This window comes from Phascolarctos cinereus, unplaced genomic scaffold (genome assembly GCF_003287225.1).
Source record: "Phascolarctos cinereus isolate Bilbo 61053 unplaced genomic scaffold, phaCin_HiC Scaffold_5;HRSCAF=322, whole genome shotgun sequence".
Taxonomy (NCBI): Eukaryota; Metazoa; Chordata; class Mammalia; order Diprotodontia; family Phascolarctidae; genus Phascolarctos; species Phascolarctos cinereus.
The window spans coordinates 182,965,963-182,983,563 of record NW_027555958.1 but is presented as its reverse complement, the minus strand read 5'-3'; the positions used below and the strand labels follow the sequence as shown (position 1 = coordinate 182,983,563).

Genomic DNA, 17,601 nt, shown 5'->3' with positions numbered 1-17,601 from the left:
CTTACCCAAGTTTAAACAGTGAATCAGTGACTGAAATAAGACTAGAATCCAGACCTTTTCCCTCAGTTTAGGCCACTACTCTCAAAACTGTGCCATATTTTATATGAAAACCTCTTTTTGGTCACCTTGCCATGCTCCTATCCCCTACTCTCCAGGCTCCCTGTATGGTTGCTTTTCCCCATCACAAGTAAGCTCCTTAATGGCAAGCACTGCCTTGTTTGCTTGTATTTACACCTTCAGAGTTTAGTACAATGACCGATACATAATAGCTGCATAATAAATGCTCTTATCTGTAATCATTTCCTGAAATATACCAAGACTGTTTAGAATGAAGAAGCAGGTATCTTATTCATGGAAGGAAAGTATCTTTAAATAATTCAATCTAACATCCATTAACCTTTCCCCATTAGGGTTAGCAGTTCATCCTTCAACTACACATTCAATCTACTTAATGAAAATGGGAATGAAAGAACAAAAGGAGAAACAAAAAGTTGTCATTTAGGAAAATCTTAGTGTTAAAGTTAAATTGTAACCTGATATTTTCCTTGGATTAGAAAACGGAAAAAAGTATGAGTCAGTATACTGATTTGAGTCATGTCTTTTAACAACATGTTTACCACTCTTCTTCAAAGAGAGGCATTTTTTCCATTTGGTATTCTGCCTCCTCAAATAATGTACATTATCTTGAAACTACAGAAAGAAATGCCAGGTGATAGCATATAAGGGCTAAATTCTACATGAAAATATAAAATAAACAGAAATGATCACTGGAAAAAGTTAAGAACAAAGACCAAAACAACCTATGCGACCAACCATAAGTGTTATATACAGCAAGTATCTACCTTCTATATATTTTACCCATTAAAAAGAAGCTTAGGGATACTAAGATGGTACAGTTAAGGACAATATTTGCTACTTAGTAACCTCAAATTCCAAATTAGCTTCCCCTGCCAAAAGAATGTTTTGGGCTGCCCTGCATTAGCTAGTATGTGTTCAGAAAGTGCAAACTCATTTTTAATAACTACAATCTAGTTTTCATTCATTATTAAATACAGAAATATAACAATACTAGTAGGAACTTAATAAAACACATTAATCTTTAATGAGAACATGTTAAAGGGAATTCCATTATGTAAGCTTAAGTCAAAACACTTAGAGAGGTAGAACTCTGGGAAAACTCACAAAATACACTGCAAATTCAACTATAAATGATTTTTGCATCTTCTTCTTGTTCAGTCTTGTTTCTTAGTAGACTCTTTTTTAATAGTTTCTGTTGTTTTGCCCTCTCTCACCTAGGCGTCTTTGCTCACATTATACCCAGAATGGGCTCTCTCACTCTGACTATTCAAGTCCTCTTTCTTGAAGAGTGAAGCCAAGTATGACCTACTCCATATTGCCGTCTTCAATTCTACTAGTGATCCTAAATTGTTAATTTTCTATCCAAATTTACCTGAATCTCTCCATTGCAGGTTACTATATTTTTCACTATGTCAAAGTAATTTATATCTATATCTTTTATCTCCTATGTGATTGTAAGCTCCTTGAGAAAAGTTTGTTTCATATCTGTCTTTGCGTACCCTGTGCTTAACACAGTACTTTATAAAGTATTAGAACTTAATAAAGGTATCATGAATGTTAATAACTCTTAGAACTTCATTAAAAAGTCAATCTGAGCAAGATGGGGAGCACACTGTATAAATCTTATCCAAATAGCTCCAGAGACATGGGATACTGGAATATCGTGAAGAATAAGCAAATCCAAAAGACTGGAAGTGAAAGTACTTGTAGAACAACACCAGTGACTTCTGCAATGATGGAATCTAATGTGAAAACTAATCTGCCAGCTCTATAATCTACTCTATCATCAGAAACACAGATTTAGATCTGGAAAGAACATTAGAAGCCATAGAGTCCAACCTCCTCTAATGTTACAAATGAGGGAGCTGAGGCACAGGGATATTAAGTGACTTGCCCAGGGATCACAGAGCTACTAAGTGTCCGAGGCCACATTTTAACTCACGTCTTCCTGAATCCAGGTCTAGTGCTTTATCTGTGGCAGGATTTCAACCAATGGTTTTCTGACTACAAGTTAGAGCTTTATTCACCACATCATTCTGCCTTTCTACACCAAGGGATTATATTCAGGTAGTAGAAGAGTCAGTGTGCTCAGTTCCTTCTTTTTGGGTACATGTTGGTCACAATTGCTGCCCTAATCTCCACTTTAGGACTAGGTTAGTTTGGAGTCACTGGTGTATCTCCCCAAGGAATGGTAACCAAAACAATGACTGAAGCAGCTGTAATGCTTGTGAAAACATGGCAAAGCAAATTATAGCAATGAAATTCTCAGCTGTAGAGCTGAGTAATGAAAAGATGATGGGATAGTGGTTAGCCCTTTCCTGGTGGGCGGCCATGGAGGTCAGAGACACTCACCCATGTCCTTAATAATAATCCCAAATGGGATCTATCTAGGATACAAAATTATATTCCTAGTCAATATTGTTAAGGGATGGAACAAATAAATGTGAGCAATAAAGAATTTAATTTAGCTGACTGTAAACTCAGGAGGGTTACTTATTATCCCTTTTGAAATGTGATATGTGATCACAAACAACTTAACAGCTCATCAGAAGAGTCTGAGCTGCCCATGGCCCCCTGCCAAGGCACTAGTTCAGGACTAATTTGCTGAGAAAAGTGCCACATCAAAATGCCATCATCAAGCTATGGCTTTAGGCCAAGAGAATTTCTCTTAAATGTGTTACTCCAAACACAGTGAAACATCATGATAAAATTTCTGAGAGGAGACAAGGTTGAAGGATACCTTTTCTATATGCTAATTATAACCTAAGTGAATATCCTTAGAGATTACAAATAGCAAGATAGCAGATCACAGTAGAATACATAGAAAAAAAAACAAATGAAGAAATGAACATACAGTCTTATGTGTGTATCTTAAAAAAAAACTCACAGAAGATCAGTTTCTCATACAAGTTTCTTTCTTGTTCTTTTGATCATTTACTGACAACTGTTAAATTCAAAATAAAATGTATAATTTTTTTTAAAAGAAAAAGCCCTCAACTAAGAATCAGAAGACCTAGGTTCTATCTCCTTTTCTGCCACTAATCTGCTATGTGACCTCAGGCATTTAAAGTGGACCCTCTTCTTTCCTCATTTTTAAAATAAAATGTTATTGTTATCCTTAGCTTTTGCATCAGTTACATTTCCCACTGTGTTGCTGCTCCTACTCCCTCCCAGAGAGCAAGTCCTTATAATAAAGAATAAAATGGAAAACATGTTCTATAAAACTAGTCAATATATAACAAATTGCCATTATATGCAGTATTCCACATAAATGGTCTCTACTTCTTCAAATAGGAGGGAGAAGGGGTTTTTCATATCTCTTCTTTAGGGCCATGCTTGCTCTTTGTAACTTTGCAGAATTTAGTTCTAATTGTTTTGTTATTTTGCTACTGTTCTTTCCATTTGTTGCAGTCTTTGTAGGGACACTGTTGCAGTCATTCTATTTACTGTCGGAGATTCTGAGTATTCACTTTAGATATACTAATTTATACAAGTCATTTTATGCTTCTCTGTATTCTTTTTTTCTTCATTTCTTATAATGCAGCAATATTCCATTACATATGTATATCACAATTTGTTTATGTAACCATTTCATTACAAAGATCTTTTTTCCTCTGAACCCTTTTCTACAAATAATGTGTTTCTTTAGTATGTTATGTTTGTTTAAGGCTCAGTAATCTAGTTGTCATTATTGATTCCAACAGGTACCCTTGAAAGAATTTTTTGTTGTTCTTTGATAGACTCTCCAATTCTTTGAAATTTTTGTTAACATTGTTTCATTAAAGAAGGTATAATAAAGCCATTGTCTGTAATGGATGCCACTAATTTCCTTGTCTCCAGTACCATTATGTAAGGATATCTATTCATTACAGAGTAGAACCTTTCCAATAAACCATCTCATATAATAAAGGTTAACCCTTATAGTTTTGACTACAAATGGTCCTTAAGCTGGACACAGGAATCCTAGAACATTTTTCTGAGTCCTCTCTCAGAAAGAATAATTCCAACTTTATAGTTGGGTTTCTACTAACCTTAGAAAATTTTGACTATTTATTCACATTATTTTTCCATTAGTAAAGTCCATTTATTGACGCTGGTATCTTTAGCATTAATTCAACTGTTTTTGTGAGCAGTGCTTCCCCTAAAGTGATGAAACTTTTAAAATATGGAATCCTAAACTGGCCAATTCAAACAAGGCATCTTCAGTTTGGACTAGAACTTGGAGGTGGACCTGCCTTACAAAAGTAGGAATTCTTTTACTCATTATCTATCATTTATACTTCATTTCAGATATCTTGACCCACAACCTATATTTACTTTCATAGTAATCTAAGACAAGAGAAGTTAGGTCTATGAAATTAAAGATCACGCTCTCAATGCACTCCATCATATTCAGCAAAAATATTCAGATGATCATATATTTAGAGCTGGAAGGGACTAAGTCATCAAATCCAACCCCTTCATTTTATTGGTATAAGAGTGAGGTTCTTCCTCTACTCGAATTAATTAACCAATGAATGTGATGAAGTTTTAAATGTGTAAACAAGATGTGTTTATAAGCTGTGAGTCTCTTTGATTGGGTCAAAAAAGAAAGCACTACTATTGGCTAAGAGGATCTATCATCATCATTTGGCCTATGTATAAAATAACAGGCAGTCTACTGGTGAATCCAGTGATCTAACCCAGTGACAGAAGATTTCTATGGGTAATGATTACAGTTTGAGCCAGTCCCTGAAAGGAAACTCTTGTGGAAAAGAAAAGTTTCACTTTTTCTCCCTTCTCCCCGAGGCGCTCCCCCCCCCCCCCCCCGTTTTAATTGACTACTTCATCAGAAGGAAGGAACTAAAAGGAGATAATACATTCAACTCAAAGCAAAAAGAATCACAACAAACACAAACACAAACAGAAGGATGTCAAAAGACAGCCACCTAAGGGAACAACCTCCTCAAGGACCATGAACCTGGTTATGACATCAAGAAAGGAGCTCCCAAAACCCAGAGTTTACCCTTTGTCCACACCTATTCTTTACATGAGCCTTACTACCACTATACTATAGTTTAAGCCCACTTTTACTCTGGACTTTGTATTTCATGAGAGAATGTACTGTAGGCTTTTGGGGAGAAATGTTTTGTACCAACTGATCTTAGTATAACTGTTCTTAGTATACTTAATAAATACTTTTGCTAAAAGTCATTGAGGTTACTGGCTGATGATAAATAGGAAGTACATTGGTGAGGGCCCATGTGTAATAATTGTATTAGAAACCCCAGACTCTCAGGATTACCCACTGAATCCTGAGAGAAATAGTCATCAGCTGCTCCCTAGGGACCTTGGTTTGTCAATGTGTACATCTGTTACACAGATGAGAAAACAGAGGACCAAAGGCATGAAATAATTTGTCCAGGGTCACAAGCCAATAAGTAGCTCAAATATAATATAATATCTAATACTTTATCACTAGCTTTCCAAATCATACTGTATCATCTTTCATTTTAGTAATCTAGATTGACCTTGAATCTTAAAAATGTGCTCAAAACTCACTTTCTTCAGTAACTTTTCTGATTAGACCTAGACTATTAAATATTGTCTTTATCCTGCATCCCATCAGCACTCATGAAATCAATTTGTACTACATAGGTTACACTAACTTGTATATTTTCAGCATTGATGTAACTATTCTGAAGTAATTTTATATGGCTCTATTTCTTGTTGACTAAACTCTTAAGCATATAGGTAGAAATAACTATGTCTTCTTTGTTTCTCAGGACACTAGAATTGGAAGAGACTTTGTAGATTATTTAATCCAATTACCTAATTGGACAGATGAGGCTCAGAGATATAAAATGATTTGCTCAGTATCAGTTAGTGACAGAACTGCGACTATAAGCCAATAGTAGCTACCTGGTACTCAGCCAATGATAAGTTGCTCAATCAGTGATGCTACCTGACATACCTTAGTTTTTTGTTTTTTGGTTTTTTTGCCATACACTTTGCAAAACTTCTACAATAGTATAAGACTATGATGCCAAGTTACCAGGGACCATAAATGGGAAGCTACCACCTATTTCTCAATCCCTCCACTACCTAGCACAAAATCATTTTCATAGAAGCTGCTTCCATAACTTCCTATAACCTTGTAGGATGTTCTAATTCCAGGCCATCTTCAGGGAAAAGTCAAAGGGGCTTCATTTGCAGGTTCCTCCTTTCCCCTAGTCCTTGATAATACCATACCAACTTCTCAAGTGGTTTAATGGGGATTTACTATGAAGAAATAAAGGGAAACCTAAGAGGAGGGTTTATAGCAGTGAATGATTGAAAGGGGCAAGAGAAAAATATTTTGCTCAATTCTTTTTAATGGGATATTTGGCCTACTCTGCATGAACTACCTCCTATCTACTTTCTACTTGCCAAGTCTTGGCCTTGATAATGATGATGATGATGATGATGATAACAGTACTAATAGTTAACATTTATATTATACTTTTAGGTTTGAAAAGCACTTTACAAAAACTCATTTGATCCTCACCACAATTCTGTGAGGAAGGTAGATAACCTCATTTCACTTGTGACAAAACTAAGGCAGATTGAGATTAAGGGACTTTTCCAGGGTTACACAAGTATAAAGTATCTGAGGAAGAATTTGAACTCGTCTTCCTGACTCTAAGGCCTCTACTCTCTCTAGTGTGCCACCTAGCTACCCCTGAAAATAATTTAGTTCTCTTACCATGGTTTTGGCTGGCCAGGGCTGTCAAGTCTCATCCTTTAGAATCTATTTAATTAGCTCTTAATTATGGAATATACAAGTCAGTGCTTAGTGAAATCTTTTTCCAACACCATCTACCCTGCTTGGTCATTCACAGGATATCTTTACCTTGCTCCCCAAACTTTGGAAAATATCATGGCAAGAAAGCAATCTCTCTTCTCTGAATCCCCCTTTTAGAATACCAAGTCTTAAGGCCTACTGAGTAATTTCCTCCTACAATCCTCCTGGTTTGGCTGAGTCACCAAAGCAAATCTTTTTTCTATTATAGCCCATCAACTGTCAAGGGCTGAATATGGAAGGCTTAGTGCTTTACACTTAATAGGTTATACTCTTAAAATCATGCTCAGAATCCACCCCTTTCTCGGCCACTACTCTCTGGTGCTACAAAGAGAAGATAACTGAAATACAGTCCTGTTCAGTGTTATTTGTGATTCAATAAGTATTAGGCAATTTAGCTTCCAGACATAGTCATATTTACCATAGCCCTACCATTTCATAGTCATCTGGTGCTAAAACCCATTTCTAATCTATCAGAGATACAGAATACTCTCAGTGAACCTTGAAAGAAAGAGGAAGTTCAGGGAAAGAAAGTAGACATAATATGATGTTTACTTTTTTGAGGCAAACTGAGGAGGAATGCTTCATATGTCATACAATTTGTATTTCATGAGTTATGTGTAATTAATTCAAGGAGGTGCAGGTTACTCAAATCTGATTTAATTACTCCAAACTCTCTTTGATCCATTGGAATTTTTATGTTTTTTAACTTTCATATTCCACAAAAGTTTCCTATTTTGTTTTTTTCCCCCACCTTCAAATATTTTCCCCCTAGTATATACTGATGAAAGATGTAAAATAAGAATTACATATTTACCTGGAAGTAACTGCCTCCATGAATTCATCCAAAAAGTCATCATAATCATGTCCTCTCACTCTTTTCTGCCTCAGTCCAATATATAAAGGATCTTTTAGCAACTCCTATTAAGACAGAGAGAGAGGAAAAAAAAAAGAATGGGTAAGCCAACAAGGTAGTGGAAAGAGCTTTGAATCTGCTCTGAACACACGCAGCTCCAACACTTACATATGAGCAAGTCATTAACATCTCTGAACTTTAGTTTTGTCATAGGATTGTTCTCGGCAAGTGCTTTGTAAAATTTTCATTCTGCATTCTTGTTATTATTTTTAGAGGCGGCTAAGTGGTACAGTGGAAAGAGCACTGGAACTAGAGTCTGGAAGGCCTAAGCTCAAATCTAACCTCAAAAACACACTAGCTTACTAGCTTGGCCCTAAGCAAATGATTTAATTTCAATTTACCTCAGTTTCCTTATCTATTAGATGGAGATAATAATAGCACCTACCTTCTAGAGTTGTAAAGATAAAATACAAGAATATTTATAAAGTTCTTTGTAAGCCTTAGAGTGCTATCTAAATGAATGCTAGCTATTATTATTATTATAATCCAAAAAAGAACTAGAACAATACTCTGTTGTTTCAGAATTAACCTGTATACTATATTTATCTGGGTATACAAGTAGAAAAATTAATTTAAGCCATTAAGGAACTATTCCAGATAATATTTGTAAGGCACTTGGCACAGCAACTGGCACATACTGGATGCTACATAAATGCTTATTTCCTTCCCTTCATATTATAATCTAAAGGAAATGGAAGTGATCATCATTATTGTTTGATGATGAGAGGGAAACAAATTAATCATAAATTCAGATTTTGTTACTGAAAGAAAAGGAAGGAAACTTTAATCATAGGGAGAAAGGAAACAACTAATTATTAAGCACCTACCGTGTGCCAGGAATTGTGCTAAGGGTGTTAAAAATATTTCCATTTGATCCTCACAAGAAATCTGGTAGGTAGATGATATTATTATCATCATAATTTTACAGTTGAGGAAACTGAGGTAGGCAGAGATTATATGAATTCCCCAGAGTCACAAGCTAATAAGTGTCTGAGGCAGGATCTGAACTCATGTCTTTCTGACACCAGGCCCACTGCTCCATCCACTATACAACCTAGGTAATTCTAGTACAGTCTTCATAGAAGGATAATACTTAACATGTCTCTGAATTTTTCATTTTTCTTATGTTAAGTTTTTTAAATACTAGGTTCATAATATATAATTTATGTTTTGTAGACTAATTAGTATACAGCCCCTTATTTTAGACATCTCTATTTTATAAGCTTTTTCCTTTAGACAACATTGTTCAGTTTAGTTTTTAAATCTATTCTTACATTTATTGCATCTATTACACTGTATACTAGGAATTCAGTACTTTTATGTTCAATGTTGTAATTGTTAAATTTCATTTTTCTTCTACCATAGGCTATTATAGTATGTGTTTTATCAATAAGCAACACAATCTACCTTACTTTTACTAGTACTAATCCAATACCACTCTTTTTGTTCATAGACAAACCCATTCATACTCACATTTCTAACACTGAACAACATTACTAAGTTTGTGCTATCACATCTTATGTTTGTTTTTTCAAATTCCTCATATGTCTAGTACCCTAGATAGAAGTGTTACAGTGACATTACCCATGTCCTTTCTCTCCTCTCCTCCCTTATTTTTTACATTGTTCTGATGATCCAGGTATTCCTCACTCTTATCCTTTCATATGTTTCAGCTGACTCCAAAAAAAAAATCAGGAATTGCAGTCTTGATAATGGGTGAATTTAAATTAGAAAGTATTAAGAAACATGGGAATTATGTTGAAGATACAATTGGAAAAAATAAAATAATGTTAAGTTAGCACACAAACAGTATAAAAACTACATTTTAAAGGTAATATTAACTGAATTGCAAAAAGAATTAGATAGCAAAGCAATAAGGTACTTCAAAAAACCTAACAGAATGTGATGAATCAAAAAGAAAAATAAGCAAGAATGTAAAACATAACAAAAGGCTGAAAAAAGCAGTATTTGATAGTTATGTAGAGAGAAATAAATACGAATTAATCTTCATTCAAATGAACATGGAATTTTATAAACATTTATGTTTTAAAACATAACAAACTCAAAAGTATATCCAGAAAAACAGAAAATTTTTAATAGAGCAGGAAAGCAACACCGTCAGTCTTTACTTGGGAATATCAGCTTGGCAACTCTGTTTAGGATCAATTTGAGAGGTATTATAAATTGCAATCTGAAGGGAGGGCCCTTTTTGGTAAAACCGTGGCTCTTAGAAGTACTCAATGAAGTGCGGCTGCAAATCATAAAGTGCCAATAAGGTACTGAAAACCTTTGTAACACTGGAAAAAATACTCCTTTCAAATTAAGTATAGACCATGAAAAAATATAAAACATAAACAATGACAGTGTGAAAGATGTATTATATTACACTGGGCCCTCTACAAGTCATGTTGGTTTGCTATCTGCTATTTCACTGCACAATTCACTGATAAATTGATAGTTACACAAATAAATCTAATTTAAAGATGACCACAATATCAAATGGTAGATCAGTAAATTGATTCAGTGCAAAGTGGCAGTGAATTTCCCATGAAAATGTAATTAACTTAACAGTCATGAGTTTTTTATTGACAACACTGGGCAGTTATTAATAAAAAGACATAATTAACTCAACAATGTATATGAATCCAACCCCATTCAAAGTACAACTTCACTGAAGCCTAGAAATTCCTTTCCAGCTCAGTGCATGTGATTTTACAAAAGTGATGCAATTCAGCAAGAACAACCAAAAGGTTCTTTTCTGGTGTTGTTTGGAGTAATGTATGGTAAACCCAAATATCACACAAAAGAAGAAAACACTCAACAGCTGAAAAGAACAATGGCCATTTTAAGCTGTGACTGGTGAACCACTGAGCTAATTCTTTTCAAGAAAGTACTAAAGAATAAATAAGCTAGTTAAGCACTATTCTATTATTTAGAGCACAAAGTGAAAGCTAGAGCTAAATTTTTAAAAATCTCTCTAACTACTGTTTGCACATCTTGAGAGACTAAGATATTTACTACTGAGTGTTTTATGCTTTCAAAAACACTATCACTGATAAAAATAAATCCTGTATAATAACAAAATATGTCAGGTGAACATTGTGACTAGGACTTTCCCCCAAATGACAAAAGACACTTAAATCACAGTAGAATTTCAATATGTTTTGTTCTCTTGTAAACTTAATTTCCTTCATAATACACCTCTCTTTTTCCTGTACTAGATATTCCTTTGGGGAAACCAAGGGCTACTTAAGGGGAAAAAAGTTAAATATGGGGATATTTTGATAACTAGGTCATAAAAATATGGCTGTATTAATGCAAATCCTGAATTCAAATTATTAGCTTTGATATTCAATGTCTTTTGTTTCCTTTATATGAAATTAGGAGAGAAAAAGCAGGGCTTGCTTTAATCATTATTTTTGACGCTGCATTACCTCAATCCAGGCTATGTGCTTTGGTCCTTACTTCAGAGACTTCCCAACAGTTCCAAATTGCTTTTCATAAGGGGTGGACCCCATGACCTGATTCTCAGATCTATTTATCCAGCTCTAACTTCTATCCTGAGTTCTAGTCTGATCACCAACTAACTACATCTTGGATATCTTGAACTTCACTGTTCCACAGGAATCTCAAACTCAACATATTTAAAATGGAACTCAACTTTCCCCCCAGACTGTCTTCACTTACTAACTTTGCTATTACTGTTGGGGGCAACACCATCCTTCCAGCCACCCAAGCTCGCAACTGCAGTATTATCCTCAAGGATGCCAAGTGTTGTTACTTTTACTTCACAACATCTCTCAACACAGTTTCCACCACAGTTCAAAACTAAAGGGCAGGGACCATATTTTTGGTTGTTTTTTTTTTAAACCTTTTTTTTTAATATCCTTAGTGATTCTCACAATGCCTGACGCAGAGTAAGCACTTAATAAATTCTTATTTGATGACAAATCCTGATATTGCATGATTCATGCAAGTTTACTTAAAATTACTAGTATAAATTAATAAAGTTCTCTGGACAAATCGAAGACATTATCAGGGCTAGAGAAGAAAGATAAATCATTAATGCAACACAGTAATATCCAGTTAGCAAGCCAAAACTCAGGACAGTCTTGGACTATGTATCTCGTTCTAATTTAACATCAGAAACCATGATAATCAGATATATAAGCCTATGGTGTATTTTCAAAATTGGCATTAGAATTTCTTTTCAAAATCATAGTTTTAATTGGCAAGGGACAGATTTTTCAGGAATATTGAAGTTATATAGAAGATTATTGGGGGAAACTGTCTATTACCAAGCAAAAACTACCCTACAAAAGTTAAATATTCTAAGACCATAAAGCAGTATTGAGATAGTAATGACTACCATTTTCTGGCTTTGATCATGAATCAAACAAAAAAAAATTTACCAAATGACTACTCTTAGCAAGGCACCATACTGGGATCTTTGGCCACACAAAGAAATAATTCTATTTGTTGTAACTCAAAGGATTTTAGACTTGGGGCTGTAAGGGACCTTGGCGGTCACTGAGTCTGACCCCCTCATCCACTTACCTAGCTAAGAAGTATGGGAGGAAGGATGTGAATGGAGGCCTTCCTGACTCAAGTTCCAGTGCCCCATTCAATACGCTAAGCTCTCATTATTCCTATATAAATATTTTAACCCTTCAAAGGTAAAGAGCTTCACTTCATGAAATAAAACAAGGCCCTCACTTTACATATAAATGGTCATAGTCTAGAGTAGCCTAAAGATACCTCTCTTGATAAGATATAGTTCCATTTCAATGAAATACCTGAGATCTCAACAGAGTTTTAAAAGCAAGGCAACTTTGCAAAGCTAAAGGATAAAAACTTTGTTCTACTTTCCAGGGGACAAATTTTTAAATGTTAAAGTTAAAAATTGATTGATGGCTGGGTATCGTTGGATATAATGACAAATCAAACAGGTAAAACTTTCTTTGTAAAAACACTTAGGCTTCACAACACTGAGCACTGTGACAAAATCTCGGTCTCTCAATAAGCATTTATTAACCATCTAATTACTATGTAATAAAAACTGGGCAAAGCACTGGTAATAGAAAGAAAGGCAAAAGACAGGCCCTGTTCTCAAGTAGCTTACAGTCTCATGAGGCAAAGAACATGAAAACAACTATATACAAACAAGGTAAATTGGAGATCATCAACAGAGGGAAGGAACTAATAAGGGGAAATGAGAAAGGCTCGTTGTTGAAAATGTAATTTTATCTTGAAGAAAGCCAAGGAAACCAGGAAATAGAGATGAGGAGGGAGAGAATTCCAGGCATGAGAACAGCCAGAGAAAACGCAGAGTCAAAAGATGAAGTGTCTGTGGGGAAAAGCATGTCACTGAATCACACAGTACATGGAGGGGAATAAGGTGGTCCTGGAGGTAACAGGGAGCCACTGGAATATTACAGAATATCACAAGCATGGGTGACAGCCAATGAAAATGTCTAGAGTCAGGAGACGGATTATTTTATGAGAAGAACAGGAAGGAGGTCAGTGTCATTGGTTTGAGGAGTATGTAAAGGTGAGAAACATGTAAGCAGATTGGAAAAACAGAAGGGGGTTAGGTTATGAAAGGCTCTGAAAATCAAACAGAAGATTTTATATTTGATTCTTTCCAACAGAATCTAAGTCCCTCGTGGGCAGGCACTGTTTTTGCTTTTACCTTGCATTCCTGGAGTTAAGCACAGTGCCCAAGTCATATTAAATGCTTGACTGACTGATTGATGACACATCCATACCCTGAAAAGCAGAGTATAAATGTACAGGGAAATAATATAATTTTAATATAATAGAGGTAGTAAACATCTCTTTTGCATTTTGTAATATTATATTTCAGAATCTCACTTCATTTATAGTTGGAACTGCCAGGGCTTGTGTAATCCTGACTGTGATTCCTTAGTACATGAAGTAGTTCTTTTTAGATGCTTGCAGTAATTTTCTTTGATGTAGGAACTCTGGATTTTGACTATGACAGTCCTGGCACTTTTCCTTTTGGAATTCCTTTTCAAAGGTAATCAGTTGATTCCTTCTTACTTCACTTTCCCCTCTTGCCCTAACAGATTTGGGAAATTTTCATTTAATTTTTCTTAAAATAATGTGCCCAGGCTTTGCTTTTTAACCACTGAATTGTGGGAGGGTAGGCAATGATGTGATTGGATCAGGACTATTGTAGGTCTGGATGATACCCTTGCATGTGGGTCCATAATAGGGAGCAGACAAATACAAAAAAATGAAATAGTTCACATTCTCAAGGAATTTTCTATCAGGAAAGACAATATAGACATATATATACACATGTTAACTATATACAGAATTAAGACGAATTAAATACAAGGTAGTTTAAAGTACTTAGAGGGAAGAAGAGTATGTGCAGTTGGGAAGATCAGGAAAGACTTCATGTAGAAGATGGCAACTGAGCAGTGTATTAAAAGAAATTCTATGTATAGTTTGCTGGGGAAATAGGGGATGATAACATGGAAGAAGCAGCATCTGAATGAGGCTCTGAGAGATATCTTGTATGTATAATTCTTTACATGATGTCTCCCCTATTATAATGTGAATTCATTGAGGGCAGTGACCATATTTTTTCTTTCTTTATCTTTACACGAGATTTCAATAAGCAGAGGAAGATAAAACCTTCCAAACATAGTAAGTCATATGAGAAGTTATAGAGAGCAGGAAAATTTAAGACATGTTTTCATGTAGTCATGAAATAAAGCCTAGCCTAAGAATCATCAATGGAAAGCTATGACATAGGTAACAGTACTTCTGGTCAACAGTCCAGAAGTAACATACAAAAAGTTTTCCATCAAGATTCAGGCTAGGAATTTGGAGAATCAAGAAGACTAAGAATATTAAGTTCATATTGTGTAAGTAACAGGGCTTGCTTGCTCAATTGGCTCCAGTCAACTTCTGGTCTTTAACTGTTTATAAATGTTTTCTGATGCCCTTGAGTAGATGCCGATAAATGAAATCCATTATAAATTGTAAAAACACTATAGTAGGGGCAGCTAGGTGGCGCAATGGATAGAGCACTGGCCCTGGATTTAGGAGGACCTGAGTACAAATCCCGCCTCAGACACATAACACTTACTAGTTGTGTGACCCTGGGCAAGTCACTTAACCCCACTGCCTAGCCAAAAACAAACAAACAAAAACAAAAAATGAACACTGCAGTAAGCATCTTTAAATTTTCCTTTTTCATTGTTTCCTTACAATCAGTCATCCAATCCATATTAAGTCTCACATGTCCTAAAAGGAAAACTCAATTTGACAATTTGATCCATCTAGCTACTATCTTATCTTTCTTTTTTTTCCATTACTAAATGTTAGAACTAAATGTTTCATCCATAAGGAGAGCCTCTACTTCTTTTTTTAAAATTTTACTTCTTTAATTCTGAAATTAAGAAATAAAGCATTTCCATTACATAGTAGAATGGGGAAAAAAAGATGATTGTATTATTCCTTTTAAATATATGCTATTGTGTAACTTTTCTCCCGTCTTTTCCTAACCCTTCCCTCACCATCCTGGAGATGGTAACCATTGGACATGTGTGTGTGTGTATACGTACACACACACTATACTATACATACTTATATAGACACTAACACACACACCATTCAAGTCACACTCTTAGTTATCAGTTCTTTCTCTGGATGCAGACAGCATCCTCCTTCATATATCCTTTGTAGTTTATTTGGGTATTTATAATAGTCAAAGTTAACTTAGCCAATCAAAAGTGTTCTTAAAACAACACTGCTGCTACTATACACAAAATTCTGATTTCAGCTCATTTTACTCTCCATTATTTCATGCAAATCTATCAAAACAACTCTGAGGTACCACACCACACCTCTCTGACTAGCTAACACGACAAAACAGGAAAACGATAAATGTTGGAGAGGATGTGGGAAAACTGGAACACTAATGCATTGTTGAGTGAGTTATGAACTAATCCAACTATTTTGGAGAGCAATTTGGAACTATGCCAAAGGGCTATAAAACTGTGTATATCCTTTGACCCCGCAATACCACTCCTAGGTCTGTATCCCAAAAGAGATCAGAAAAATGGGAAAAGGATACACATGTACAAAAATATTTATAGCAGCTCTTTTTGTGGTGGCCAAGAACTGGAAAATGAACAGATGCCCACCAATTGGGGAATGGCTGAACAAGTTGTGGTATATGCAACTAATGGAATACTATTGTTCCATAATAAATGATGAGCAGGCAGACTTCAGAAAAACCTGAAAAGACTTACATGAATGTATACTGAGTGAAGTGAGCAGAACCAGGAGAACATTGCACACACTAACTGCCACATTCTGTGATGACTAAATTTGATAAGAGTCACCTTTTCTCAGCAATACAACAATCTAAGACAACTCCAAAAGGCTCATGATTGAAAATGCTATCCACATCCAGAAAAAGAACTATGGAGTCTGAATGCAGATTGAAGCATACTATTTGCTCTTCTCTGTTTCTTCTTTCTTGTGGTTCCTCCCATTGGTCTTATTCTTCTTTACAACATGACTAATGTGAAAATATTTAATATGAATGTATATGTAGATCCCATATCAGATTGCATGCCATCTTGGGGAGGAGGGAACAGAAGAAGGGGGAGAAAATTTAGAACTCAAAATCTTATGGAAATGAATACTGAAAACTAAAAATAAATTAAATAATTTTATTTTAAAAAGAAAAAAGAAATGAGAGCTAGAGGGATGAGTAAAAAAAGAAGACATTGGTCAATATCAAAAATTATTGCAAATCTAGAAACCTTTAAAAAGAGAAAAATTCTGGAACAACTATAAGCAAAGACTCTAAGAAAAATTTTCCACAAGGACTACATGAATACCTAGAAGAAATAAAAAAGGAAATAACTGCTCTGCAGGAAAGAACTGGAAGGAAGAAAAATAGCTTAGAAGAAAATGGTAATAAGAAATGGAATTCCTGAAAACTAGAATGGACCAAACACAAATTAATGATTCCATCAGACAACAAGAAATATTAGATCAAAATAAAAGATTTGAAAAATAGAGGAAAACTTAAGAAATCTTATATAAAAAACAACAGACTTGGAAAACAGGTCAAGGAGAGATAATTTAGGAATCACAATACTTCCTGAAAACCATGATTGAAAAAACAAAGCCAAAAACTTCTCAGTTCTATTAGAATGAGAGGGTAAAATAAAGTTAGAAAGGATCACTGATTGCTTTTTGAAAGGAATCTTCAAAGGAAAAATACCCAGGAGTGTCACAGGCAAAATCCAGAGCTCTACATCAAAGAAAAATACTGTGAGCATCCAGAAAGGAGCTGTTCAAATACCAAAGAGTGACAGTAAGGATCACACAAGACCTGGCAGTTTCAACCCTATATAAAGGGAGATCTAGGAATACTAATACTGTTTTCCAAAAGGCAAAGGGGGTAGTTATAAACCAAGAATAACTGACCCTGAAAAGATGAGTGTAAATGTACAGGGAAGTGGAACTTTAATAGAAAACTAAAAAAATTGCTGATAAAAAAGACCAAAGCTAAGTAGGAACTGTGAAATGGAAACACAACAGTCAAGAAAAGCTTGCTTTTTCAGTTGAAGACATGTTGGGGTGAGGAAAAGAGAATTAACAGCTATTTCCCACTCAATAAAATATTCCTTTTTCAATTCTCATGTTTTAATCCCTCCCCAATGATACCTCTCACATTCTCCCAAAACTGCCTCACTCCTGCCAAAAGGTTATAGAAATCATAATCTCATAA

General features: G+C 35.0%; 1 protein-coding gene across 1 annotated transcript in view; it reads right to left on the bottom strand.

The window, feature by feature from the left end:
* Positions 1 to 17,601, bottom strand: part of ME1 (malic enzyme 1) — a 258,710-nt gene that overhangs the window by 118,768 nt on the left and 122,341 nt on the right. Inside the window, exon 6 of the mRNA XM_020969928.2 lies at positions 7,716 to 7,819. Within this exon, the coding sequence (XP_020825587.1) occupies positions 7,716 to 7,819 (104 nt within the window). The remainder of the gene's footprint in view (positions 1 to 7,715; positions 7,820 to 17,601) is intronic.